A 27,465-nucleotide genomic window follows, 5' to 3' on the forward strand; every position below is an offset into this window, starting at 1 on the left:
CAAATGCCAGGTATTGCCTGGTACTAAGTTGATACTTAGAAAGAAACCCCAAGAAATTAGAAGTTTTGAACTGAGGAAAGCTGGATGTTCATTTTCCTGACGTCCTAGCTAAGGATAACATCCTATCCCTGCCATTACTTCAGAGCACTGAGGCTTCCCAGAGAAGGAGGGAGTTTAATAGGAAGCTGAATAGCCACATTAAACATAAGATAAACAAATACATGTGGTAACTGACTCTTCTTGGAAGAAATAGTGATAGATGATATTATATTAGATTTTGAAAGCTATTTAAATATCAGTATCTGAGTAGGTTTCAAAAAATTCAAATGCTAGGCTTACTTTAGATCTATCCTAACAAAATCTTTGAGAATGGGGACTAGGAATTTATTATTTTAACTAGCTTCTCATATATTTCTTAGGTTGTCTTCACAGAACTAGTCTATAGGAGCATCTTGGCCCAATAATAAATTCATTCAGTCAAATGTTATAGAAATAGAACCATAACATTACAGAAAAGTTATTTTTATAAGTCATTTCTCAACTTTTTCAATAAACTATATTTGGAATATAAATAACTATCTCTGAATAGATGGTGGATGATTAAATGAATGTATGCTCAAGGTAACACCTTTCACTGTATCAGACTATCAATTGATTTTAACAAACAGAAAACCTAGATAACAAATATCTACTTTACTATAGGTAAAGTATTGTAGGGGAATAGCTTTGAACAGGCTGTGTGTGCATAGAATTTTCCAGGATGTTTTAATATTCCATTGACTTACATGATAATCCAACATTATCTTAGCTCTGGTTGAATTTAAAGTGACCTTTTAGCATTGAAACACAGCTTTCAGATTTCCTATCTTTTTTTTAATTTATTTTTTAATTGAAGGATAATTGCTTTAGAGAATTTTGTTGTTTTCTGTCAAACATCAACAAGAACCAGCCATGTCTCTATCTTTATAAAATAATCACTATTTAAATACTAAAATTACAAAAAAAAATGTTTTCTACTGAAAAAATTTTGTTGAATCTTTCAAAAAACAAAACTCTTTAGTGTTTAAGAATTATCTTCTTTTACTCTCATTTATTTTTACAAATTTATTGTTTTATAATAGGCTTTCTTATAGTAGATTCTTAGTGCTCTTGAGTTGTATATTCTCTGATAAAGACCTGTGCTACATCAAATGAACAAACAGCTCTTGGTTTCAAAATTAGTAAGAGGCAAATTATAATTTTAACAGCTTGCAACTCCATGGGCAATCAAAGCTAAAGTTGTTAATGATTAAGAAATCAAAGAAACTCTAATGCTTTAATAGCTGAGCGTTATGCATGAAACCTGTCACTAACAAAGAAACTTGGAAAATTATTAGGAATCTTCCCCCATGGGGTTAGTCATAGCTGTTATTTAGAACTTGGACAGCTGTAACTCTACTGTAAAATAATATCTAATTCTGTCAATAATCTCACACATATAGTCACTGAAGGAGTTCAATGGAAGGCAAAGAAGGGTATATATTTACCATTACATTCAACTAATAGTAACAGGTAGAAGGATTTTCAACAGACTGAATGAACCATCTGGACAAGTATCTTTGAACCAGGAGAAAAATGCACAAGCAAGATGTAAAATCTGAGCTGTATAGGCATTTAGAGCCATCATTATGCTTATAACTATAGAGTATAAAATCATTTGATCTGCCATGAACAAACCTAAATGCTGAGCTCATAACTGGGACAAAAGGCTAAAATTTTCTGCAGGAATCATGACATTCCCTTTGGAAAAATTGTCCCAGAAAATTCTTAGATGACTTGAGGTATGAAGTAAATCAAATGATATAAACATGAACAGATCAGAAGAAAATAATGTTGAGTGCCATCTTTTCAGAATAGTAATGGACTTCTTGATGTCACACTGAAAATGTTTCTATCTTGACTTCTAGCATCAACCCTGATGATTAATGACAGTTATTACAACTCTTCAATCTTTGTTGGTAGCTCTATATTTGTCTCGTCATTAGCTCTACATCTATAATTGGGAAAGGAGAGTAGGAAAAATTAAACTCAAATGGGAGTATTTGAGTTCATTGCAGCAGTTTCAGTAGGAAATGTGGGAGAAGCAGGGAAGGGAAGAGGTTGAAGCTGTTGGCTAAAAGAGAAGCCTGTGGATCCTTTATTCATTTCACAAATGATGCTCACTGCTCTCCTAGGTGCTGAAAATGCACTGCCGAAAGAAGCAAATACAATTCCCTTAGCTCATGAATTCCTTCACTGAGTTCTCCTATTGTACGTAATTTAGGCTTAACTATGTAGAACTGATATATTCTTGTTACACATACGTATGACACCTTTATGATACTTCTTTTATGTATAGCTGGTCCCTTCTGTTAAACTGATCCTAGAGGAATGCTTCCACTCTTCCTTTATTTGGAGAATGACAACATGTCTCCACCTGACTGCAAGACAGTAACAAAAATAAAAAAGGGCATCTGAAGCTCTATCTCAGAAAAAATAAATTAGTGAGCTTCTTGCATAAAGCAAAATTAAATAAGCCTGTTTCCTTATCAGTAAATAACAAACAATATAATTGCCAAATGAGATCTTGCATACAAATGAACATTTCACAAGTTCAATAAATGTTCATCAGAAGAATTAATATTAACAAACTTTACATGAATTACTATACTTAATAATTACTGAATGTGATTATTTATGACTCTATCTTCAGTGGAAAATATATTTACATTAGGGACTTGCTACAGCAGTATAGTGAACATTAAATACCTCAGTGCCAAGATTTCTTATTTTTTTCCAAAAGCCAAACGCACAGACATCTGATCATCTTCTCACTAAAGACTCCTGCCACCTTCAGCTGCCTCAGAGCAATTTACCAGTCCTAGATGGTTATCTCAGTAATGACCTCAGGGAATTTATGGTCAGGAAAGGAACTGTAAACCATTAACATCAATCACAGTTGAAAACCACTGGCCCAGAGGTGTAAAGAAATGAAAGCCAAACTTGCCCAATTTCCCAGCTTCATTCTTCTCCAAAACAGCCTTATTCTTTAATTTTTAAAGTTGAAGTATAGTTGATTTACAATATCGTGCTAGTTTCACGAGTACAGCTCAATGATTATATAAAATGCAGTCCGTTTTCAGAGTCTTTCCCCTTGTAGGTTATTCAAAAATGCTGAGTATATTTCCCTTTGCTATACAGAAGAAGGAAACATATCTTGAGACAGAGAATTGTATCCAGGAAGTTTGTTGGGGGACACCCAGGGGATCAATGCCCATGCAGGGGGTGGTGAAGGGAGGAAGAATGGGCAGGCGGAGGAGTTGAGTGCTTTTGTGTTTTTTTTAATTAAAAAATATTTTCAATTGGAGGATAATTGATTTATAATGTTGTGTTCATTTCTGCCATACATCTACATGAATTAGTCATAGGTGTACATATGTTCCCTCCCTCTTGAATCTCCCTCTCATCTCCCCCCGCCCCATCCCACCCCTCTGGTTGTCACAGAGTACCAGGCTGAGCTCCCTGTGCCACACAGCAACATCTTGTTAGCCGTCTATTTTACACATAGTAATATACATATTTCAGAGCTACTGTCTCAACTTGGTCCACCTTCTCCTTCCCCCACTGTGTCCATAAGTCTGTTCTCTATGTCTGAGTTTTTATTCCTGCCCTGCAAATAGGTTCATCAGTACCTTTGTCATGACAAACTGGAAAGGTCTTAGAGAGATGGGAATACCAGACCATCTTACATGTTTTCTGAGAAACCTGTATGTGGATCAAGAAGCAACAGTTAGAACCCTGTATGGAACAACTGAGTGGTTCAAAAATGAGAAAGCAGCATGCCAAGGCTGTTTGCTGTCACCTTGTTTGTTTAATCTATATGCTGAGCACATCATGAGAAATGCCAGGCTGGATGAGTTACAAGCTGGAATCAAGAAAAGCAGGAGAAACATCAACAACCTCAGATGTCCAAATGTTACCACTCTAATGGCAGAAAGAGAAGAGGAACTAAAGAGCCTCTTGATGAGGGTGAAGGAGGAGAATGAAAGAGCTGGCTTAAGACTAAATACAAACACTACGATTGTGGCGTCCGGCCTCGTTACTGCATGGCAAATAGAAAGAGAAAAGGTGGAATTAGTGACAGATTTCCCCTTCTTCCCTCATCGCTCAGTTGGTAAAGAATCCGCCTGCAATACAGGAGACCCTGGTTCAATTCCTGGGTCGGGAAGATCCCCTGAGGAAGGGATAGGCTACACACTCCAGTATTCTTGGGCTTCCCTTGTGGCTCAGCTGGTAAAGAATTTTCCTGCAGTGTGGGAGACCTGGGTTCAGTCCCTGGGTTGGGAAGATCCTCAGGAGAAGAGAAAGGCTACCCACTCCAGTATTCTGTCCTGGAGAATTCTAAGGACTGCATAGTCCATGGGGTCACAAAGAGTTGGACACAACGGAGCAACTTTCACTTTCCTCTTCTTGGGCTCCAAAATCACTGCAGACAGTGATAGATGGTGACTGCAGCCATGAAATCAGAAGACTGCTTCTTGGCAGGAAAGTTATGACAAATCTAGACAGTGTGCTGAAAAACAGAGACATTATTCTGCTGACAAAGGTCCATATAGTCAAGGCTATGGTCTTTCCAGTGGTCATGTATGGTTGTGACAGCTGGACTATAAAGAAGGATGAATGCCAGAGAATTGATGCCTTCAAACTGTGGTGCTGGAAAAGACTCCTGAAAGTCCCTTGGACACAGGAGATCAAACCAGTCAATCTTAAGGGGGATCAACCCTGAATATTCACTGGAAGGACTGATGCTAAAGCTGAAGCTCCAGTATTTCGGTCATCTAATGTGAACAAATGACTGATTGGAAAAGTCCCTGATGCTGGGAAAGATCAGGGCAGGAAGGGAAGAAGGCATCAGAGGATGAGACTACTGGATGGCATCACTGATGCAATGAAACGTGAACTTGGACAAACTCCAGGAGATGGTGAAGGACAGGGAGGCCTGGCATGCTGCAGTCCATGGGACTGCAAAGAGTCAGACATGACTGGGTGACTGAAAAACAACAACAATTATTATTAATTTCCATTCTGCAGATGAAGAAACTGAGGTTCAGTGAAGTTCAGTCACACACACCAAAGTGCCAAGCAGCCTGTACTCAAATCCCTATTTCTAACCTTTAAATATACAATTCTTTTCACTAGTCTACAAAACTATATTAAGAAAGGTCTTCTAATGACAGAGGTTCTTGCCCTCACTCCTTAGGAACACGCATGCTTTCACATCTGTCTACAGCCAAAGCGCAACTAGCCTTGCTTTCCAATTGGCCTCTATTTTCCTCCCCTCACTGCTGCAAAAATCCCCCCCTTTTTTTTTTTTTCACAGATTCCAATTCCTATGAAGAGACTGTTCACAGAGTCAGGAAATGACACATTTCTTCACTTATTTAGGACATACTCAACTGTAATCTTCCCTGTTATTTCATATGCAAAACTTTTATTACATGTGTACATTTCCTATGGGCTATACTACCTCTTGAGGGAAAGAATTCTTATAAGATCAAAGATAAGAGGCCTGGGTTCTTGTCCTGGTTTCTATATGATCGTGGATATATTACCTACTCTTATGGACTTCAGTTTTTTCATCAACAAAACAGCACTTTTACTTGCACTATGTGACCCTTTGCTCCAGCTCTTTCTATGACTCTGTGAATTCGCTTTTAGATGTGATGGACATATTTTATACGCACCATTGACTGTTATGTATTTGGTGAAGGAATCAAATGCAGCAAAGCACACTGTCAAAAGCACTTGACTCTATTCCACCACTTTTGCTACTAGAATTTGGAAGAATAACTGAAATATATGTGCCAACACTCTCTATGTGCATCTTTTAAATATTAAAAAGAAACTGCAGCAAAGATTTTTATTTAGATCATATAGCTGAAAATTATTCACCTTTTTGCTCTACACTAACCTAATTTATTTATTGTCTATATTAGAGTAAGCAAATTAGTCCATGAGTGAAATTCCTTGAAAACTGAAGATTACCTCATTTAAGTGCAGAAGTTATTTTCATGTGAAATATTTTCAAAAGGAAGGTCTTAATAATTACCCAATTATCACACATTCTCCTGCTTCCTTAATCAGAGTACTTAACCTCTTTTTGATTACCTATAATGCCATCAATATGCCAAATAGTTATCACTAGATTTTAGTCACTATAGTGCTACTTAAAGGGCCTACTGGAGTGCCTAGGTCTACGTGTTCCTCCATGGAATATGCAGATTGCTGGGATGAATAACCCAAAAGGGAATCAAAGACACTTGTCTACTTTTATTTCCTCTTGCCAGCTGTTATATCTCACGATTGCCTATGAATCAAGTGGGCTCTAATCTGCTCCTTTATTTTAGGTAAATGACTTGAGGATGGCTTCATCTTTTCAATTAAGCTAATCTATGGGCTCTGTGACATCTGTTTTTCAATCAGAAGCTGTTTCCATTTATTTCCAGACTCATGGCTATGTTCCCATATGGTGGTGTTGCTGGGAATTTGATTTGCAGATAAATGGAAATTTCCTCTACTAGTGGAAATTTCCTCTACTGTCCTATCAGATCTTCAAATGAGATACCATATGTAAAGGAGTTCTAAAAATTATAAAGCTATGCAAAACAAAAATCATTATAAATGCTATAGCTACAGTGATTCCAAACTAATAAGAAAAAAAATGCACAAAATGACCTACAAAAAATGATTTTTTTGGATAAAATAATTACTATTTATACTTGAATTTTCTTATAGGAACAGGTGAAGCACATACATTTATACTAGGGAAGATGCGCACATATAGACTCATAAAAAACCTCTAATGTATTTAAACAATTTGAATATTCTAAAATATTAAATACTAGTAGATGCTATAAACTATTTTAAACTTTTCAAATGTCCCTCGTATTTTACCAGGATGAATGGCAGTCTCTTCTTATGTGAAATTTAATACATTCAGTGGACTTATTTGAATTTTGAAACCATCTTATTTTATAAGCTCTAAAGCAAATGATACAATAAATTCTTTTTCCACTGTGTTCAGCAAATACTTTAACCCTTGCATTTAGACTCATGAAGAGACACTTCTCCTCTTCTGTACAAGTGCTTCCTCTCAGTGGGGTAATTGGCTTCACTGAAGGCCCATCAATGTTGCCAACGATATAACCCTTCAGAGATACTTAAAAAAAAGCATTTCCCTCTGTCCTCCTAATCCCAATGAGGGGTTGGTGAAGTTGGTAATAGAAGCAATTATCCAAGACACCATGCCAAGAGAAACTGTCCATAATCCTAAACTTGTACCATTAACAAATAACAACAGCAAATTAAAGGAAGTTTCAGTACTTCTTTGGTTCTCTAATGTTCTTATTTCATAAGAAAGCAAACACTGTAAGAAACTAAAGTCTTATGAACTATGAATATCACTGAGAATTTTATATCACTTCTTAAATACAACCATATTATATCTAATTCTAAAAGCAGTACTTGGATTGCAGGGTTTTCATAGCTCATTAAACTTTATAGCTCTGAAATCTGTTACATAAGGAGACCTTTGTAACTCTTTGGTTTTGCTTACCTAACCCAGGCTTTGTAAAAAGAATGTTCCTTGAATGCTTCCATTTCCATGAAAGCTTGCAGTGAAATCACTGGATAAAGTAAGCTTCAGATATCTTAGGTGCAATTTACCACGGCATTGTTCATATTTAAATTTGAATATACGTTATTTTTTTTTTTTTACCAGCTCAAAAGGCTTTATTACCATGATTTGAGAGAAGACTTACGGAGCAAAGGGCCTGAGATGAATATACGTTATTTTTGAACTGATCTTTTGTTTCTTTATTGCACCAACATCTCCAATGTGAAGTGCTGCTATGCATGAGTGCAGGCACTATACCAGAAAGTAAAAGCTATAAGCGCGTTGTCACTAACAGGTGGAAACAGTAATTGTAAATCAAGACAAAGAACAGTTTATTCCAACTCACACAAACTCTGTTTCCAAACATAAAAGGGAATGTTTTATGTTTCTTCCCTAGAACTCTTCTTAATATATTTCACTGACTATACTTCAAAAAACAGGAATCAGTAATTTCAAAACTAAGTTTGAGAATCTGTGAAACATAATTTATATAATAGCCAATCTTGAACTGACTCTTCAGTCTTAAATACTTGCATTAGAAATTATATCTGTATTAACAAACGCCTTTACCTCCAGTCTCCTCCCATTAAATATGTCTTGCCCCAAATCAAAAAGTAATCTCTTCAGACAGAATCTGAATGTGTCACTGCTTTGTTTGGAAGCAAGTCTTTGAAGTCTTGACAGTTTCTAAGCACAAAGTCATTAACTCCATATACAACCAAATCCCTTCATCTGTGATCCAAACTAATCTCATCTCTCACTCAAGTCTAATCTTTACCCTAAAGGACCCAATCTTCTCAGTACTCCTCCTGCAATATCAGCCTCACCATATCAGAGTGTATTCACCAGAGATGTCATGGACTTTATGCCTCAGTGGTACATGTGTTTACATTATTCCCTCTGCCTAAATGTTCCTCTGTTATTCTGATCCCTCTAATTCCCTACTCAAATAGCACCTTCTCTGTGAAACTTCCCAATCCTCCCTTTCCAAGATTTTGCTCAAACAGTTTGGCAAAGTATTCCAATAGTTCCTTAATCAAACCTCTGTTTTAGTATTTCTTAGGCTGCATTATCAGAGAAGGCAATGGCACCCCACTCCAGTACTCTTGCCTGGAAAGTCCCATGGATGAGGAGCCTGGTGGGCTGCAGTCCATGGGGTCGCTAAGAGTCAGACACTACTGAGCGACTTTCCTTTCACTTTTCACTTTCATGCATTGGAGATGGAAATGGCAACCCACTCCAGTGTTCTTGCCTGGAGAATCCCAGGGACAGGGGAGCCTGGTGGGCTGCCGTCTGTGGGGTCGCACAGAGTTGGACATGACTAAGGTGACTTTGCAGCAGCAGCAGGCTGCGTTATGGGCTTCCCACGTGGCAGTGGTGGTAAAGTACCTGCCAACCAATGCAGGAGACATAAGAGACATGGGCTCAATCCCTGGGTTGGGAAGATCCCCTGGAGGAGGCCAGGGCAACCCACTCCAGTATTCTTGCCTGGAGAATCTCATAGACAGAGGAGCCTGGAGGGCTATAGTCCACAGAGTCGAAAAGAGTCAGACAGGACTAGTGACAGCATGCACGCAGGCTGCATTACCTTAAAAAAAAAAAATTCCCATAACCTGGTCATCTAATTTCTTAACTCCTCAAAGGTTAGAACTGTGTCTTATCTCTGCACTCAGGACCTAGCACATGGTAGAGATGCAACCGGTGCTGTTACCAAATAGATAAAGGGCTACTGCATGGTATGGCCTTTCCAGGTCCAACAGTGGTAAAGAATCTGCCTGCCAATGAAAAAGACACAGGTTCAATCCCTGGGTCAGAAGATCCCCTGGAGGAGGAAATGGCAATCTACTCCATTATTTTTGCCTGGAAAATCCCATGGACAGAGGAGCCTGATGGGCTGCAATCCATGGGGGTCACAAAAAGTTGGACTTGACTGAGCATGTGCACACTGCATGGTATCCTTTTTCTCCAGTCGTAACTTGGAACTAATGCATCTGATTACGCTAGTATGATGTGGAGGAGATCTTGCCAAGGTGACTCACTATCCCAGATCAATGGATCAAGCAGATTGACTGAGATCATCTGACTACCTGAGTGCAGTCCTTCTTTTCCCTATCAAATATTGCATGCTCAACTGAAAATAAAAACTGGAACTACTGCCATGGCTGAGCTATATTAGTAAAGAGAGAAAGATTTTTCATTTTACTCCAAACTGTGATATAAGTCACATGAGACAGAAGGCCTTTGGCTATGTAGCAACTTTACATGCTTGTGCAAATCATTTAACCTCTCTGGGACTTATCTGAAAAAACAAAACAAAAACCAGGGGTTTTAGTGCTTTGACTGCCACAAGGCTGAGGAGGCAGACGACACTGATGTATTTTTCAATTCTAAGATCTATAACTCTATTTATCTATCCATCCATTCATCATCCACCCATCCATTCATGAATGCTTGAGATATCTTAAAGTCCTAACATTCACAATTCTACATTTATGAAAGTTGGAGTCAAAGAAAACGCAAGAAGTCCCAAACATTCTGCAAGAATTTATATTGTCAAAAAGAATGACTTAAAAACATGTGCAGATTAACAAGACGCTCATGAATACTGACAAATTTCTCCAGATGCTTCTTATAGCATGTGTTTAGTCTCCTTATTGGAATAGTTTGGGATGTCACGTTTATTTAAAGGGACCAAACAGGCTGTTTGATGAGTAATTTTTAAAAGATTTGGAAAACAGAATGAGTGAAATTCTCAATCATATCTGAGAACTGTCTGTAGTGAAAGCATATCAACAATAGTGACATTCTTACACACTTAAGTATTTGTTCTACTCGTTCAGGTAAAAAAAACTGAAACAGCTACAGAAATCCATAATTTTGACATGTCAATGACAATCCCAAAGTCTACCTTTGTTTCTGTTGCATGGGTTGTTGTCTCATAGCCATATACTGCATATCTTCTTGGAGGCGATTAAGAGGGGAATCAGGCTTGACACGAATCCCATAGTAATGGTACTTGGAGTTTCCTCTTCATAAGAGAACAGCAAACAGAGACAAAAAAGTCAGTCAAGTCAATATAAATAATATAGGATTCCATTTAATTTCATATTTGGAAAAATTAGGTAAACGCAAACTGAATGTTTTATATCTATGATTTACCTGTTCTGGACACCTGTATATTTTTATGGTGGCTACATCTGAAGAATCAAAATAAGATTCTGAATCAATCAGTTCAAGGCCCTAAGAAAAATCTTTCCTTATAAACTTTTGCTTAAATATTAGTCACAGTATATTTGTTTGATTTAAATTACATTTTGTTTTCAAATTTATATTTTAGCTATAATGTAGAAAATTATATTAACAGGATATTCACTAACAGGATAAAGGGCTACACACTAAGAATTTACTATAAAGTAGTTATGCAGAACAAAGAGGAAAAAAAAATTAATTCTACTGTCTTGAGAAGTCCTGTATTTTTCTAGTTCTATTATTGCAGGGGTAATTAAAATAACTTCATTGACACAAGACGTTGTGAAGTCTATTATTTAAAATTTTGAAACCTAAAAAAGCAGGCATTTAATCCTACTGATTTCAAAACATATTTTATTAGTCTCTGTTTTTATGGATTCATATCAGTTTTGCAGGCTGAATAAGATGTGTCACAACAGATATGGAGAAATTTCTCTGTGAAAATGGCAAATTTCCACCTGGATAAAAAAACTGTCACAATTTCCTCATGTTCATGAGAAAGACCATATTTGTTATTAGAAACGACAAAGTTTTACCCTGAATGAAATTTGCAAATTCTTTCAAAAATAACATTTTAAATATGTAAATTTTTGCAAACAGAAAATAGTAGTTTTTCACAAGTCTATATATAGCAAGCCATCAATGCTCTTTCCAATTTTTTCTTTCATTTACAAAAAAAAAAAAATCCAAGTGGAGTGTGGATTCAATATTTTATATAAAAATAAAACAAAATTTTACTTCCAAGCTTCAAGAACATACATTAGATGAATTCTATATATTTGAAAATACATTAAATTTTTATTATATAAATAATATTGGTAGTCTAAAAAAGTAGACTACCAATTTGAATACCTACATAGTTATCGGTATAGGCATTTGAATACCTACACAGTTACAGCAAAATAAACCAGTAGGAAAACTTAATGCCTTCCATTTGCAGACATTAGATTTTTTTCTCCAAGATCCACTGCCAAATAGAGCAAAATACAAAAACAAACAAACAAATACTACAAACTCAGTTAGCCCTGTTCTCCCCCACAAATGGCAGAACAAGAGGGAAAAGCCAATGACAAAGTTGCAAAGTGAAATGACATTGTTCTTGTGAGACCCCAAAATACATGAAGTATCTATCAGTAGTTTCTCTTCAGTTTCCTATCAATCAGCACTTTGGGTGTGTTGGTGCAGAGGTGGTTCTTTCTCTGCCAATGGAGATGGCTGGGGGACAGCAGTATGTTCTGTGGTCTTGTTTTAACTTAATTTGGAGATGGGATGTAAGAAAAGCTACCCTTTGACTTGCCTTTGTTTAGAAACACAGTGACTTTACTCATCTTTTACTTAGTTCCAGAAACTTGAGAAACAGTCTGGTTCTGGTTTGAATGAATTCACCAGATAATTTTATTGGTGGATAAGTAACAATTCGGAGAAGGCAATGACACCCCACTCCAGTACTCTTGCCTGGAAAGTCCCATGGATGGAGGGGCCTGGTAGGCTGCAGTCTATGGGGTCGCTAAGAGTCGGACACGACTGAGTGACGTTCCTTTCACTTTTCACTTTCATGCACTGGAGAAGGAAATGGCAACCCACTCCAGTGTTCTTGCCTGGAGAATCCCAGGGGTGGTGGAGCCTGGTGGGCTGCCATCTATGGGGTCACACAGAGTCGGACGCGACTGAAGCGACTTAGCAGCAGCAAGTAACAATTCACATACGGTTTGCTTAGGAAAAAAAAAAAATCTGAGTTGGTCTGCCTCATGATTTATAGTGATTTTCTTTCTGTTCCCTGGGTTAGGCATAGAAAATGAATGCTAAACCAGTTTCCACAGTAGAAAGAGTCCCTGGTACTTCACCCCTACCATTGTCAGCTTTTCTACATTAGAGTCCTGCTATCTTCATAACACAGTATTTGCTTAAACTTTCTCCAAAGGATTTCTTTTCTCCTTATTCTTCTAGGCTTTGTTTTTCATCTCTAATTTCAAACATTACATACAATTTTAAAAGGAACAGGAGACACAACTGTTATATAGTGCGAAGGGGAAGAAAAGAACATAGAAAGTAAAAGCTGCAATATTGCAATATGTACTTATAGAGCCTAGAGTATGGATTCCACTCATTCGCAAACCCAAACAACCCCAATTTTGTCCTTTTCTATTTTAAAGATGCCTTTCAAAGCTTGAATGGAGCCTCAAAATAGGATTCATTGAAATCCCTTTCAGTAACAAAAGAGGCACAACAATACAGCTATTAGAATGCTGAATAAAGCCCAGAGATTCAAAATATTGGCACAGTATCCAAAACTACTGATCCATCAGCTAGGATATAGTAGATTAGGTCCCCAAATAATGATTTTTGTGGTTCCAGGAAAAAAAATACTAGTAAAACAAAAAGACTTTCAAGTGATAGGAAGCTAGTTCCTTTACTCTGAATAAATAATCATATTCTTCAGTTTAAAATATACTATTCTTTTGAAGTATAGATAGAAGAAAATACATTTATGAGAGAACAGAACCTTCCGCAATCTGAAAGCCGTACAATCACTTAAAATGCAACAGAAAGGAATAATTCACACTCTGAATACATACAGACCTTGTAATCCTCATAAAACTGTCACATTCCTTTTTTCTGTATAAATTTACACTGAAGTCAATTATAAAGGCTCTGTTTATTTTATTAAGAATATTAAAAACTCTTTGCTAGAATACTATGGTGCTGTGACTTATCACTCATTAAAGATATATCATCTTATATATATTGTATAGCATCTTTACACTTATACTTTTAAATATAAATTTCGTAAGATATAACAAATCAGAAGCATGCATAAGACTCTGCTCAGCTAGTTAAAATATATTATGATACTTTGTAAAAAATTACAGCAGTAAAACGAAGCTCTGCAGTTTTAAGTATTATTTTCATCATATTTTTACTAATAATAACACTCATATATGTATTTCCAAAAGAAGGAAACAGAGAAACTCTAAGAGTCTTCCTCACATTATTGATTTCCTTGTAATGGAACCATACTAAATTTTTGCTTCCATAAATGCATGGCTTCACAATCAAGAGTTTTAAAAAGGCTAATAAAAGGTTAAAAAGGACAATGTCATTAACTGAGAACTTCAAATGTTCAAAACTTCCAAGTTCACCAAATAATTTTTAATTGGCCTCCAAAAGTGACATGAATAACTCAGCTTTAATTTCTTACTCTATGCAAATAAAAGAGTTATTTATAAAGAGCTTTCAATGTAATTTTGCAAATCAAGAGATACATGGTTTTCCACTGACTATGTCACTTTATTCATCATCTTTAGTACACTGATTTTCCAAAAGAGAAGAAAGTGGTATACACTGATTTTTAAAGCATCATATATAAATTTTCCATTAATAGCTTAAAAAGTGAAAGTGAAAGTGCTAGTCGCTCAGTTGTGTGCGACTGTTTGCAGCCCCATGCACTATAGCCCACCAGACTCCTCTGTCTATGGAATTCTCCAGGCAAGAATATTAGAGTCAGTTGCCATTCCCCTTGTCCAGTGGATCTTCCCGACCCAGGGATCAAACCAGGGTCTCCTGCATTGGTCTGTTCATTTCTATGTGATTTGGCAATCAGTTTTTCTCAAAGCTTTACTACTTGGATGTTTAGGACAAGACATCATTCTGTATTGTCAGTTTTCAGTGAATAATGGCTTTCCTTTTCCTGAGGATTTTCATAAACTGAGCTAATTTTGAAATTTTTTCTTAATGTATTATGTAATCAAATACTTTTGCCCAAACAATATACTGAATGACTACAGTTTAAAAAAGAGAGATTAGTTTATGATATTATCTTTTAGTACTAACCTAGTTCCCAATCTCCTGGTTCGTAGCCCCATGAAAATTGACCTTATTAGTTTTCCAAAAGAAGCAGCATTGACTGGATCCAGTTTGTGTTCCTGACAGTGTCGTAGGTAGTGGTTGTACAGAGTGCTTCTGGGAAGGCTCACTCCTTCTGCTGTCTCGTAATTGTCCAACAGCCACTGGAGCTAGTGTAAACAAAGAGAAACTGAATCATTCACCAAAATGCCTCTAAGACACTGCAACTACAACACACAGAAATACATAGAAGATCTTCCTCAAACCGTATGACAGGGACTCTGTTGCAATTTGGAGGCCTGTGTAATCTGCATGTGAAAACTCTTGAAAGTTTAGATAGCTGACGAGCATTTATTGACCTTAGACCATGTCCATTCCTTCAAACATTCAAGCACCTATACAGACATACTAGTTTTCCTTGTATTGATTCCTATTTTGGAGATAAAAACCTCTTCAAGGAATTCAAATAATCCCATTAACTGCTTATAAATATAATTCATAATTGCTACAGAAATAAATATATTATCAAGCGTGGCATCATCACAGTGCATAATATGTCTTCAGTGCTGGTTTGTTACAACACATAATCAGCAGGCTGCCTTGTATAAATTTTTATATTAAGGCTCTATTCATTTATATAGAATTCTAATTTACTTATCTAATTTACTTACATAAGATAATACAATAACAGTATTATCTACTGGGAAAAATTCTATAAGCAGTAAGGAAAATTTTCAGTCTTTTCTTCCCCAGAAAGAAACTCGCTAGACACTGATTTTAAAAAAATTATATGTAATGAAAAGGGATCACTTTTTTACAATCATTTGAGTTTCTCTATGGTTTTTTCATAATTTTGGAAAACACACTACAATGGTAGATGGTAAAGCAATGTTTTCTCAGTCTGTAGTGCATATTTTAAAATTTTATGAGTGGCCAATGAGACATGAAAAGATGCTCAATGTCACGAATGATTAGAAAAACGCAAATCAAAACTACAATGAGGTTATCACCTCACACCAGTCAGAATGGCCATAATCAAAAAAATCTACAAACAATAAATGCTGGAGAGGATCTGGAGAAAAAACCCTCTTATATCAATGCTGGGAATGTAAACATATATAGCCATTATGGAGAACAGTATGGAGATTCCTTAAAAAACTAGGAATAAATCTACCATATGACCCAGGAATCCCACTACTGGGCATATACCCTGAGAAAGCCACAATTCTAAAAGACACATGTGCCCCAGTGTTCATTGCAGCACTATTTACAATAGCCAGGACACAGAAGCAACCTAGATGTCCCTCTACAGATGAATGGATAAAGAAGTTTTCATATGTATATATACATACACACACACATATATATATACACATGTAATATTACTCAGCCATAAAAATGAACTAATTTGAGTCAGTTCTAATGAGGCGGATGTACCTAGAGCCTGTTACACAGAGTGAAGTCAGAAAGAGGAAAACAGATAGTGTATATTAACACAGACATATGGAATCTAGAAAAATGGTATTGATGAGTCCATTTGCAGGGAAAGAATGGAGACGCAGATGTAGAGAATGGTACTGTAGACACAGTGAGGGAAAGAAAGAGTGAGAGGAATGGAGAACACACCATCTACACATATACACTATCGTGTGTAATACATCTGGTGAGAAGTTGCTACAGAACACAGAGAGCCCAGCCTAGCACCCTTTGATAACCTAGAGGGGTGGGATTCAGGGAGGGGAGGGAGGCTCAAGAGGGAGGGGCTGTCTGTATAATTATGGCTGACTTGAGTTGTTGTACAGCAGAAGCCAACACAACATGGTAGAACAATTTTCCTCCAATTAAAAAATAAATTAAGAAAATAAAGTTTTATGTTGTCCTGTGTGTATTTATAAAAAATCATCTTTAAAGTACAGTATGTGCAAGAAATTTTTAGAAAAATCAAATCTAAGCATTTATTACCGAGTTTCAATGTTAGTAAAATTAAATCATCAATCTGTTCATTATTTATTTACAAACATGTATGCGTGCTCAGTCATGTCTGACTCTTTCGCGACCCCACGGACTGTCAAACCCAGGTCTCTTGCATCTCCTGCATTGGCAGGTGGATTCTTTATCACTGTGCCACCTGGGAAGCCCTTATTTACAAAAAGGGAATTGAAATAGGTATAAATAACTTTCTTAAGGCCATACATAAACTGTCTCAGGGCCTGATATAGTTTCCAACACATTTCCCTAATGACTCACATATCAGTTATTATTGCTACAAAAGTAGCATATATATCACATATTACTTGCCTAAATCAAATTTCCATGCCATATATATGAAGTGTGGTAAAAAGCTGATATTCTACATGCAATTCAAGTTAAATATAAGTTATGGAAGTAAAAGAATCCCTTTATTGAGCATCAACTATTAGCCAGGCGCCTATCAGATGTGCTAGGCGCCTATCAGATGCAAAAATGAATGTGAGCTCACCCCTGTCCTCCAGTAATTCACATATACTAAAATGATAATATGGACAGTCAAATAAACTAAAGCATCTCTCCATTTTGCTTACATAAAGATTTATAATCAAACTTCAAACCTATACTTTCAGAATCTTAGTAAAAAACACCATTAAAATGTTAAAAAATTTTTTTTCCTTTAACCAAGACAATATTCCAGAACCATTTCAATTTCAAATAGTCATACATGATATTTATATGTAACTAAAACTTATGTCATTAAACCCAAATTGATGTTGGCTTAGAAAATATGGCCACTAAGCCTAAAGGACAGAGCAGAGTACTTTAAAAAAAAATAAAAATTAATGTTCTGGTCAGGAAGCCTTTAAGTTCTCTATGAAGCACATGTGCATATCAATACATTTAAATATACCTATCGCCTCTGAACATATACAATCATCCCCTAAACATTTTTTTAAAGATTATACAAAATAAGCATTTATTTTTATAATGGTCAAAAAATTAAGAATTTCTTTTAATATGAATCATTTGTAACCTTACTGTTAGTACACAACTTTTCTGGAGGCATTCACACATGATTCCTGAATGTTCTACATGACACATAGAAGTTCACATAGACATATTCAAGGTAAACTGATTGGGATATTCAGTTATTAAAGCTCAGCCTAGTATTCTGCCTACAACAGTGGGTCAGTACCTCTCTTTAGCACTCCTTTTTAAATTTTTAAGACTTCATTGATTATGAGCACAACTGATGGAGACAACACATAAAACATGGCAAATTAAACCTGTTTCACATATTTTATTCACATGCTTCAGTAAGATAACCGGGATTGGAAAGCATTGTCTCTGCACTTAATAGTGTTAGGACAGCTCTAGTGAACCATACTGCACAAAAGTAATGACTCTTGTTTTGTGTACATGTACTAGATAGAGCCTTCCACTGGTATTCTAAATATATAAAGGATATAAAATAAATAAAGAGTATCAAAATACAGAATATGTATAACGGAATATTCTGAGGACTTAAATTACTTGAGATCAAGAAATATAAAGAAAATACTACAAAAGGGCAAATGTATTAAAAACTATAAGTATTTTTTGAAAAACAGTTAATATTTTGCAACTGAACTAATGAAGTACCCCCATCCACAAGCATGAAACACACAATGCCAGTAAAATGTCAAAGTTAAAAATGTCAGATATGTCTATATGTATAGATACTTGTGTCCTCACGTAATAATGCATATCGTCAAAGCTAAAATGACATGATTTATCAAAAAATAAAAATCAATAAAAAATCAAATATTTATCCCTTTGCTAATGAACAGAACATATATCTGTATAGGAAGTGTTGGCTTAAAGATTTTTTCAGAAATGGAAAAATAATTTTTAAATGTGAACTTTATAACCACAAGTATACAAATAATAAAAATAGATCTGATGTAAAATACTTTTAATAAGATATACAGTAAATGAAAATAATTTAATCAGATACAAATTAAAATTTCTAAAACCTGCCTTAATAGCTTACTAGTCTCCTTGCAATATTTAGTTACTTAAAAGTAAAGATAAATATCTAAAAATGAGAGTTTATTACTATCTCATGATCAAGAAAATTGTCTTTTAAATTTTTAAAATCTATAAAATAATTTGAAAAAACAAAGCCATAATAAAATATTTGAACAGTACTAGCATAAATTGCTTTTTGTAAAAGTGAAAACTTCTGCCAAAATTAAAGTTTAACATAAAATACTTTTAGTCCAAAGGTATGTTTGCACATATAAAAATGTTAATCAGGCCATTCTTAATCAAAGAAAAGCTTCCACCGAAATAGTAAGATAATTACAGCACAGGTTGACTTAAAATACTCATAAGCCTAAATAATATTCCTCAAACCCCCAGTGAGTAACCTGGAGAAAACTAAGTTTTTATTGGATTGGCCATGTGGTCCTCTGAAGTGGCTAAGCAAGTCACTTAATTTGTACTGGCTGTTTTGCAAACATTGTTTTTATTATATAGTTCTACATTCTTAAAGATTCTTCTTCATTTCTAATCCAGTTTTAAAAAATCTGAGTTTATTTGTAATATGTATTTGTGTGTCTGTGTATGTACACACACATCCATACGTGTATACATAATTATACACATATTATGTACACAAAATCATTAGTGGTTTGAAAAATTCCACAAGGGTGGATATTCTAGTGGATATACGTAAAGTTTCACAGCAGCCTGGGCTTTGTTCCCTGTGCCCTGTTTGCAGGAAGAGGAACTCACTCCTTGCCAGAAGCCTGGAGATCTCGTGGGAAGAGCACAGGGAGGTCAAGTGGAGGTAAAAGCCCTGAAGGATGAGAGGTGGCTCTGCTGTGGCCAAGACAGCTCCAGCAAGGGAGCCTGCCAACAGCGGTACAGACAGGGGTACTGCTCCTATAAACTCACTGTGCAAGCAGAAACCGGTATAGGAGTTATCATGCACGATTTTGAAATTTAGCTGAGGAGTATAATCTACATTCTACATGCCAGCATTTAACCTTTGAGTTTTGACACAGTGATGAAGCGCTAAGTCAGATCTTTGAGTCTAAAACACAGTATTAAGAAAGGACTAATTTTTATTATAAGAGACACTGGGCCGTTAAATGTAACCTGAAGGCATTTACTCCATGTGTTACCCTAGGGAAGTTAATGCCTGTTATAAGATACATTGTTTCCTTGGGTTTTGTCTTTAATAAAATGTATTTGGACAGTAATTCAATATCCTTAACATTTACTAATTTAGAAATAAACTACTGCTATTTCTTTTACTCATTCATAAAATGTCTTAAAAATATTTGTTTATATTTATGATTTTGAAAGCCTATGAAATACATAGGAACTTTTAACCTTTATCTTTAAAACCTGAGTATTCTACTAATGAACTAACAAATTCATGTAAGGGTCGAAACCAAGATAATTGCATCTTTCAACCTTTGCATTTAATCTATATTAATCAGAGTAGATTAAGGAAGATGAACAGTTTCTATTTTTCCCAAAGGGAAATACTGATTGACAAATTAAAAAAAAAATACATATTGCATTCACCAATTAACATCTAAATGTAACATTTGGCATTTTTTCCCAGATGGATTATTATCCATTAGAATTCATTTTAAGTTCAGTTCACTGATGATATGTATTTTGACAGGTCTTATTTCCATCATAATTTATATTTACAACACAGCCAAGTCAAGGGAAAGTGAGCATAAAACAAATTTTGCTTTGAGCTGAATATATTTCAATAGCTAAAATGCAAAACTGATGAAACAATTATTTGCTAAATTGTGAAAGGTATATAAAATAAAGGCCTAAAGCTATTTATATATTTTAAAGGGAATTTTTAAAATGTACAAGCTGAAGAATGTTACATGAAATTTAGAGATTAATTCACTTAAGAACATTTCTGCATTTAAATTTATAATCCAAAGTATCCCAAACTGGATACAGTATAACCATTAAATACCAATTTATATTAATTATAACTGAGAATGAATATAAAATAAACTTAAATCTGCAATGAAGAGAATTAAGATATTCTAATTCCATTTAGGAAGACCACCCATCATTTACCCATAACATTTTCACATGCCAAAAAACTTAGAAATGTTTAAATAAACTAAAGGCTCCACATGAGTAAATGACAGACCAGCAATATATTCTTTCATTCAAATGGTATACAGGGAAAAGACCACTGTCTATCAATAAGGCTCACACATACACCTAACCGAAGCACACTTCATAACAAAGAATGCACATATGAGTCCCCAGATAAATGCACACACATACTGAAGGTAAGATAAGGTCTTTTCCCATCCATTATTTGTTTTCTATGTTTAATCACTTAGCAAATATTTAGTGAGCATCTACTATGTACCAGGCACTGTTCTAGGCACCAGGGATGTTATCAGTGGACAAAACACATCAATCTTTACTGTCTTTGAATTTCCACTTGTCAATAAATATTACTATTTATTACTATTTATTCAGCTATTACTGAAATAAGTGCCATTATGTTAATAATGTTAATAGAACATGGCATTCAATGTAAATGTACTCAGTCACTGGTGAGGCTGGATATGAAAAAGATACATTGTAAATGTATTTTGACCTGCATGATAACAGCATGATGATGACAAAAACAGAGCAGCAGTACAAAATATTCTTAAGAATATGCTGAACAGGGATATAAAGTTTAATACCTCACTCCATCTTCTAATGTGTAGAAAGAGAGGTGAAAAATGAAGGAATCAAGATGGATTATACTGACAGGGGAGACTCCTGAATTACTGCAAATAATCAAATATATACTGAGAAAATAGAAAATCTACTCTATTCCATATTGCAAAATAGAATGACAATGGACTTTCAGATCAAAAATCATGACTAGTAAGTATGGAACACAACTTATTGATAATTTCTCCTAAGTTTTGCCTAATGAAATAGGTCCTTTGTAGAAACTGATATCAGGGAACTACCATCATAAAGTTGAATTCATGTCCACTTCAAAGAATCCCACAAACCTCAAATATTTCCGTGTCATACATAGTAAGGGATAAAGGTAACTCCCAGTTTATTAACATTGAAATTGTTACCCATATTTAAATTAAAAAGACAACTCTTCACACATGTTTTTAATACAACTTAAGATCACCAATTAGTTTAACAGAATTTAAAATAACCTCACCAGGTGATTTTCAACTGGAATGCATGTAGTAGCTTATTCCTTGGACAAATCTAACAAAAATTAGGAGCATCACTAACTTTCCAAGGACAGAAAGACAGGAGGACCTATTTTTTTCTGTTCAGGTAGAAACAAAACCTGACCATCACCAGAAACACTGACTCCTTCTTCACTACTTATATCCATCTAAAGAATCATTTTTATTTCCAAAGACTTGATTATAAATGTGTTGTTTTCAAGTAAAAGTAACTGTACCTCAGAGGTGTAATAAAAGTGAATCAAGATATTTAGAGAAAGATTATCACTGCATTAGCAACATTTATGCCTCTGTCAGTTGTAAACAGTATGGGAGAGTTGCCATGCTATTTGATGAAAAATACGAAGCCATAGAGTAAAAAACATGTCTCTGCTGCTTATGCAGCTTAATATACACATTTGTTAACATTAGTGCTTCATGAATTTTTTAAGAGAATAACAATTTTAAAATATCTGAAAAGTTTAAAAATCAAATCAAAACATACAAGAAAAAATTTCTTATATCCACATTATTATTCATAAAGACTAATTAATTTGATTAATTCAAGTTAAATTAAGCATATCACATATTTTACTAAAATATATATCTCAAATGAAAATGACATGTGAATTGAATATCAAAGCACAAATTCTAAGATGTTTCAAAGTTCAAAAAAGTAACTGGAAACTTAAGGAATTTTATTTTATACCTCTGCACATTTTTGACCTAAATAAACACTTTCAACACTTGCCATTTGCAAAACAAAACACCAGGTGGTCCTCACCCACTCTACAAAACAAACATTCTAATAGTACATAGTAAATCAGCCTTTACACACAACCACAGATTCATGCCAACACAGCAGGAATATACCTATGAAACATATCAATATAAAACAGTGGCATACTGCATACAGATTTTCAGAAAGGGGAAAATCATATTCCTTAAACTTTCAAAAAAGGGCCAAAATATATATTATTTTAGAATTTATAATCTCTAATTTTCACCAAAATTGTAGTCATTCTCCAAGTACATTAGCCTGTTTTTATTTGCCATGATACCTCCCTTTGGGAAAACAAAAAACAAACTACTTCATCTAAAAACAAATATGTAAGAACATAATGAAGTATTTTATGTTATGTTGGAATATAAAATTTAAATGTTTGAAAATCCACATATTTAAAAAGCCTAATGAAAACATTTTCTATAAGCTAAAGTTTTGAAGTTTATTGAAAAAAAATGATGTTTTATTTCATTTGGATTCAATTTTGGACTGTCCCATCACAAAATATGGGGAAGAGTTAAAAATAACTTATCTCTAAATTTAAGAATACATTGTCGGTTGGGAAGGAAAACTCTAATTCTTATTATACTATTACTGATACTAATTTAGCAGAAGAACTGTCTAGACAGATTTAAGTCTAGGTCTATTTACTCTTCCTCATATATTCAGAAATCATGATAACAAAATAATTCATAATCAATTTTCATTGATTCCCCAAAATTTGAACATTTAATGAGAATGTTTCTAGTTTCACAAATGGTTATCACTTTCTTATCCTCACCAGTGTTATAGTGATGCTGCATCTGGGTAACGGTTAAAAGCTTTAAGAAATAGTAACAACAGTAATACTGTTTTATCTCAATTAGTAGCAGTTTATGGCTTATTTAGAGTCTCACTTCTTCTCTTGGCCCAGACTTATTTTTATTTAAGTCTTAGGATCTGAGCTCCTCTAGGGAGCTGTTTCCTGCCCACTGTTAAATACATCATTTTAAACAGTTTATCACTGGGTTTGGCATTAATGTTTTTCCACTTAAAGGATATTACTGGTCATACAAATAGAGACGACCATTTCTCCATCTCAGACATGAAGATGTAGATTACAAACATTTGCTTCATAACATTATAAACAAATACCACACTAGCAAAATTTAAATCATCAGCCACTTTTTACCAGTCATGGCAGCTTGTTATTAACTTGGAAGTGTTATATCTGTACCAAAACAGTACAAAACCCTAATGAAGTAGTATATTGTGGGCTCTATTTTTAGCTAGTCCACTGTGCAAAAATGCCATTAAGTGATATAGAGATCAAAAGCAGCTGAGAAAGGAAGGTTAAGAAGCAAAATAAATAAGTAAATAAATAAAACAAGCATTTAGAAGCAAGCAACACATGCAGAACAAGCAAGAGATTAGTTTACATGAAGAAGAGGCAACTTACATGGCTGTTGAGAAGAGAGCTTCTGTGAGTGGACAGACCGTCAGACTTTTGCAGCGTCTCAATCGCCATTTCAATCTGATAATAGATGTCATTAAAAAAAGGGCTCAAGACAAGATAGTAATAAAAGGCTCACCAGAGAATTTTTGATAGATTCTTTAAAGTTCAATTTCTCCTTCAATGGTGGCTAATGAACAGCTCTCACTAAATGTGTATTTCCCCCTCTTCCCCCCAATCCCAGAGAATAACATAAAAACAGGCACACTAATAATAAGCTCAATCATAAAAGTAAACCTCCTTGAATATTCCACAATTATAATCAGAACGGAGACCTGAGGAGCAGGAACCCCAGTGGACTGTGCTAGTTAAAACATTCTTGACTTTCATAGTTCAAGATGTTAGATAGTAACCAGTCTCTCTCTAGTCTCCCACCTAAAAAGTATTAACATTTGCCCTATTCTGTCACAAAAGGAAAATAGTACAGATTTTGTATTTTACATACATTAGTATTTTAATGCAAACGTGCAAAGACACCTTTATTAATGTTCAAAAGTTACTAAACCTAACCATTTCTCTCTAAACCCTGTATTAAAACTTGGAAGTGGAGCATCATTAGTACGGACACATTTAGACATAAGCATGGATCCTATATCATATTTTAAGATGTGGTGGTGAGGTAGAGATATTAGAAATGATAGCAGACATGGAATGTAGAAGAGAAAATAATTCAGAGCCAACAAAGAAAAGGGACAACCACAGAAAGAATTTTATTCTGTGTAATCTCAGCATATGATGAGTAATCGTAACACCTTAATTAAGTAGGAGGTGCCAATAATAAATGAGATGAGCTGTTGATCCCTTCATATTTAAAGATAACTATCTCTGAGCTCCTAGCACTATAGCATTTACTGTAAGATCAGGTTCCAAACACCCTGTATTTGCTTACTGGATTTTATTAACAACATTAGCTAAAGTTAAATTTAAAAATCACACCATACAAGAAAGAAATTATTATTTTTATTTTTGCTACCTGATCAAATCAATACTCATATAAGCAGTTAAGAAAAATATTTCATGCTTTAAAACATAGATAAGTTATATTTTACACTATCTATGGAAATTAACGATGCCTTGAAATTTTAACATACTGCCTACTCCTATCCAAAAAAAAAAAAAGGATGACAAAATCCATAGCAGAGCAAAGTCTTGTTTTTCCCACCAAGTGTCCACTTGCTTTATGGTAGAATACTTTATAGATAGAATGTTCAGCCTCAATTATGCCAATATTAAATTCAGTTTCCTTAGGAATTGGTAGCTTTAATTTTATGTTATTTCCCCAAGTTACTGGTTCTTCTTTCTCAGAGTTAATAAAATGTAATACAGAGAAGGTTGTTAGGTTAGAAATGATACAAAAGTACTCTTAAATATGTATTAAAATAATTCATAAGGTGACAGAACACAATTTATTAGTTAAATTTTTTTAGATCACACATTTAAGTAAACTGGCTTCTGAAATACTCTTTGCCAGATGGAATGTTAGTGTATTTCATCATTATACTTGAAAATAAACTGATGAAAATGATACTGTACAAGCCAAAAAGAGTAATGTAAATTCTACTAAATTTACTAAATGTTACATTCTAAAACTAAAGAATCTCAGTATTACATCTCTTAAAAGGGTATCAACAAGTATTCCTACTTTCAGAGAGAAAACATGTATCAAAAGATAGCTGAAGAGTCCCATCCTCAAGTGACTGTAAATCTCTTCTAGGAAGAATTTGCTCAAAACTTTAATTTGCTAAAATGCCTACTTTTTTTCTAAAGTTTCAATGTGGAAAATTTGAAATTAGATTTTAGTCTATTTAAAAATAAAATAATCTGTTCCCTGTGATTTTAGAGGTTTAGGTGAAAGGTAAAAATCACCAAAAATCTAAGAGCAGAGCAATAATGCGGGTGAGATCCAAATTCAGATTTGCTTGTTAACAGCAATTTCCATTTCTTAATGACTAAAGGATTTGTTGTTTTTGACAATTAAAAATTGAGTGCAATAAACGAACATTTTCCATTTCTTCCCTAAACTAATTGAGCTTTGGACTATAGCTTAGCTTGTTTTCCTTCCTTTTTTTGCAGAAATAAATTCTCAGAACTAAGGTACATTATAGCCCAGTTGCATCTCTTAACCATCCTAGGACTGAGTGCACATGTCCTCTCCACGATTATCTAATGCTAGGATATGTGTTGCTTGGAGTTTAGACTGGTCCATGGTGATCCTGTACTATTGCCTCATAATCAGATAAGAAGCTATGGCAACTACTCTTAGATCAAATGGTGGGATGCTCTATTTGAGATGAGATGTTCGGCCTGGAAAGCCAGGCTTATACAGCGTTAAGTGTGATTACTGGAATGGGTGAGACTTAAAACTCCCTATGTGAAAGAGCAGGTAAGAAACTGATATACATTCCAGCCACAATGGGCACACGAATTCTTAGAAAAATAAGTCTTTTCTAGAAGATAAAAAAAAGATACTTAGTAATATATTAATACTTGGGGTGAATTAAAACCTTTCAGATTCACCAGGTTAAACAGGATTCCTATGAGAATGGGAATCTCCTCTGAGGGTGGTTATCAGTCAGAGAGAGAAACCCTTGCTCCAGTGCTACTGCAGAAACATTTTCAGAAACTGGAAAAGAGGATTTCGCACTGTGTTGAGACACATCATTGAAATATTAGAAGACTGACCAGCCTCTCGGTCAGAAAAATGACAGAGATCAATGAAAAGTTTTCCAGCCAAAAGAGTTACAAGTGTGGGATGACCAACCTCAGATGCTACCCCAACAGAACGCCTGCAAAGTCTGAAGAGTCAGAATTCAGGAAATGTGGAGAACTTCCTACATGCACAGGCCAGGTTTCTTCCTGACCACACACTAGCAGGAAGACAGGAGAGGGCTTTGCAGTATGCTGCATGACAAAGCACTATGAAGCATAATGCTAAAGATCTGGTTTGAGCATTTGCTGCCAATATTTTACAGGGAAACCCAGACTTCATTAGCAGGGACACCCATGAGCTTTGCTTTGAGTGAAGCTTAATTTGGGTGAAGAAAGAGAGGAAGGTAACACCAGTTGCTATGACAAAACAATGTTTGGGCTTGTGTCACCAGTTAGGAACTGGAGAATTAAAGTAAATACAGGTATGACTTGGTTTCCACAACCAAACACTGAATTCTCAAAAGACAGAATACCAGGGCTTCCTTCATTTGGG

General features: G+C 34.9%; 1 protein-coding gene across 7 annotated transcripts in view; it reads right to left on the reverse strand.

Annotated features, from left to right (window-relative positions):
• RFX3 (regulatory factor X3) overlaps positions 1–27,465 on the reverse strand; it is a 343,496-nt gene that overhangs the window by 68,846 nt on the left and 247,185 nt on the right. For 4 of the 7 annotated variants that reach the window (XM_042243406.1, XM_060409418.1, XM_042243407.1 and 1 more), the window contains 3 exons: positions 24,210–24,284; positions 14,774–14,955; positions 10,602–10,721 (listed from right to left, as the gene is read on the reverse strand). In XM_042243406.1, the coding sequence (XP_042099340.1) occupies positions 10,602–10,721; positions 14,774–14,955; positions 24,210–24,284 (377 nt within the window). The remainder of the gene's footprint in view (positions 1–10,601; positions 10,722–14,773; positions 14,956–24,209; positions 24,285–27,465) is intronic. The other 3 variants (XM_060409419.1, XM_042243408.2, XM_060409417.1) reach the window with 1 other exon arrangement.

This window comes from Ovis aries, chromosome 2, assembly GCF_016772045.2.
Source record: "Ovis aries strain OAR_USU_Benz2616 breed Rambouillet chromosome 2, ARS-UI_Ramb_v3.0, whole genome shotgun sequence".
NCBI classification, from domain to species: domain Eukaryota; kingdom Metazoa; phylum Chordata; class Mammalia; order Artiodactyla; family Bovidae; genus Ovis; species Ovis aries.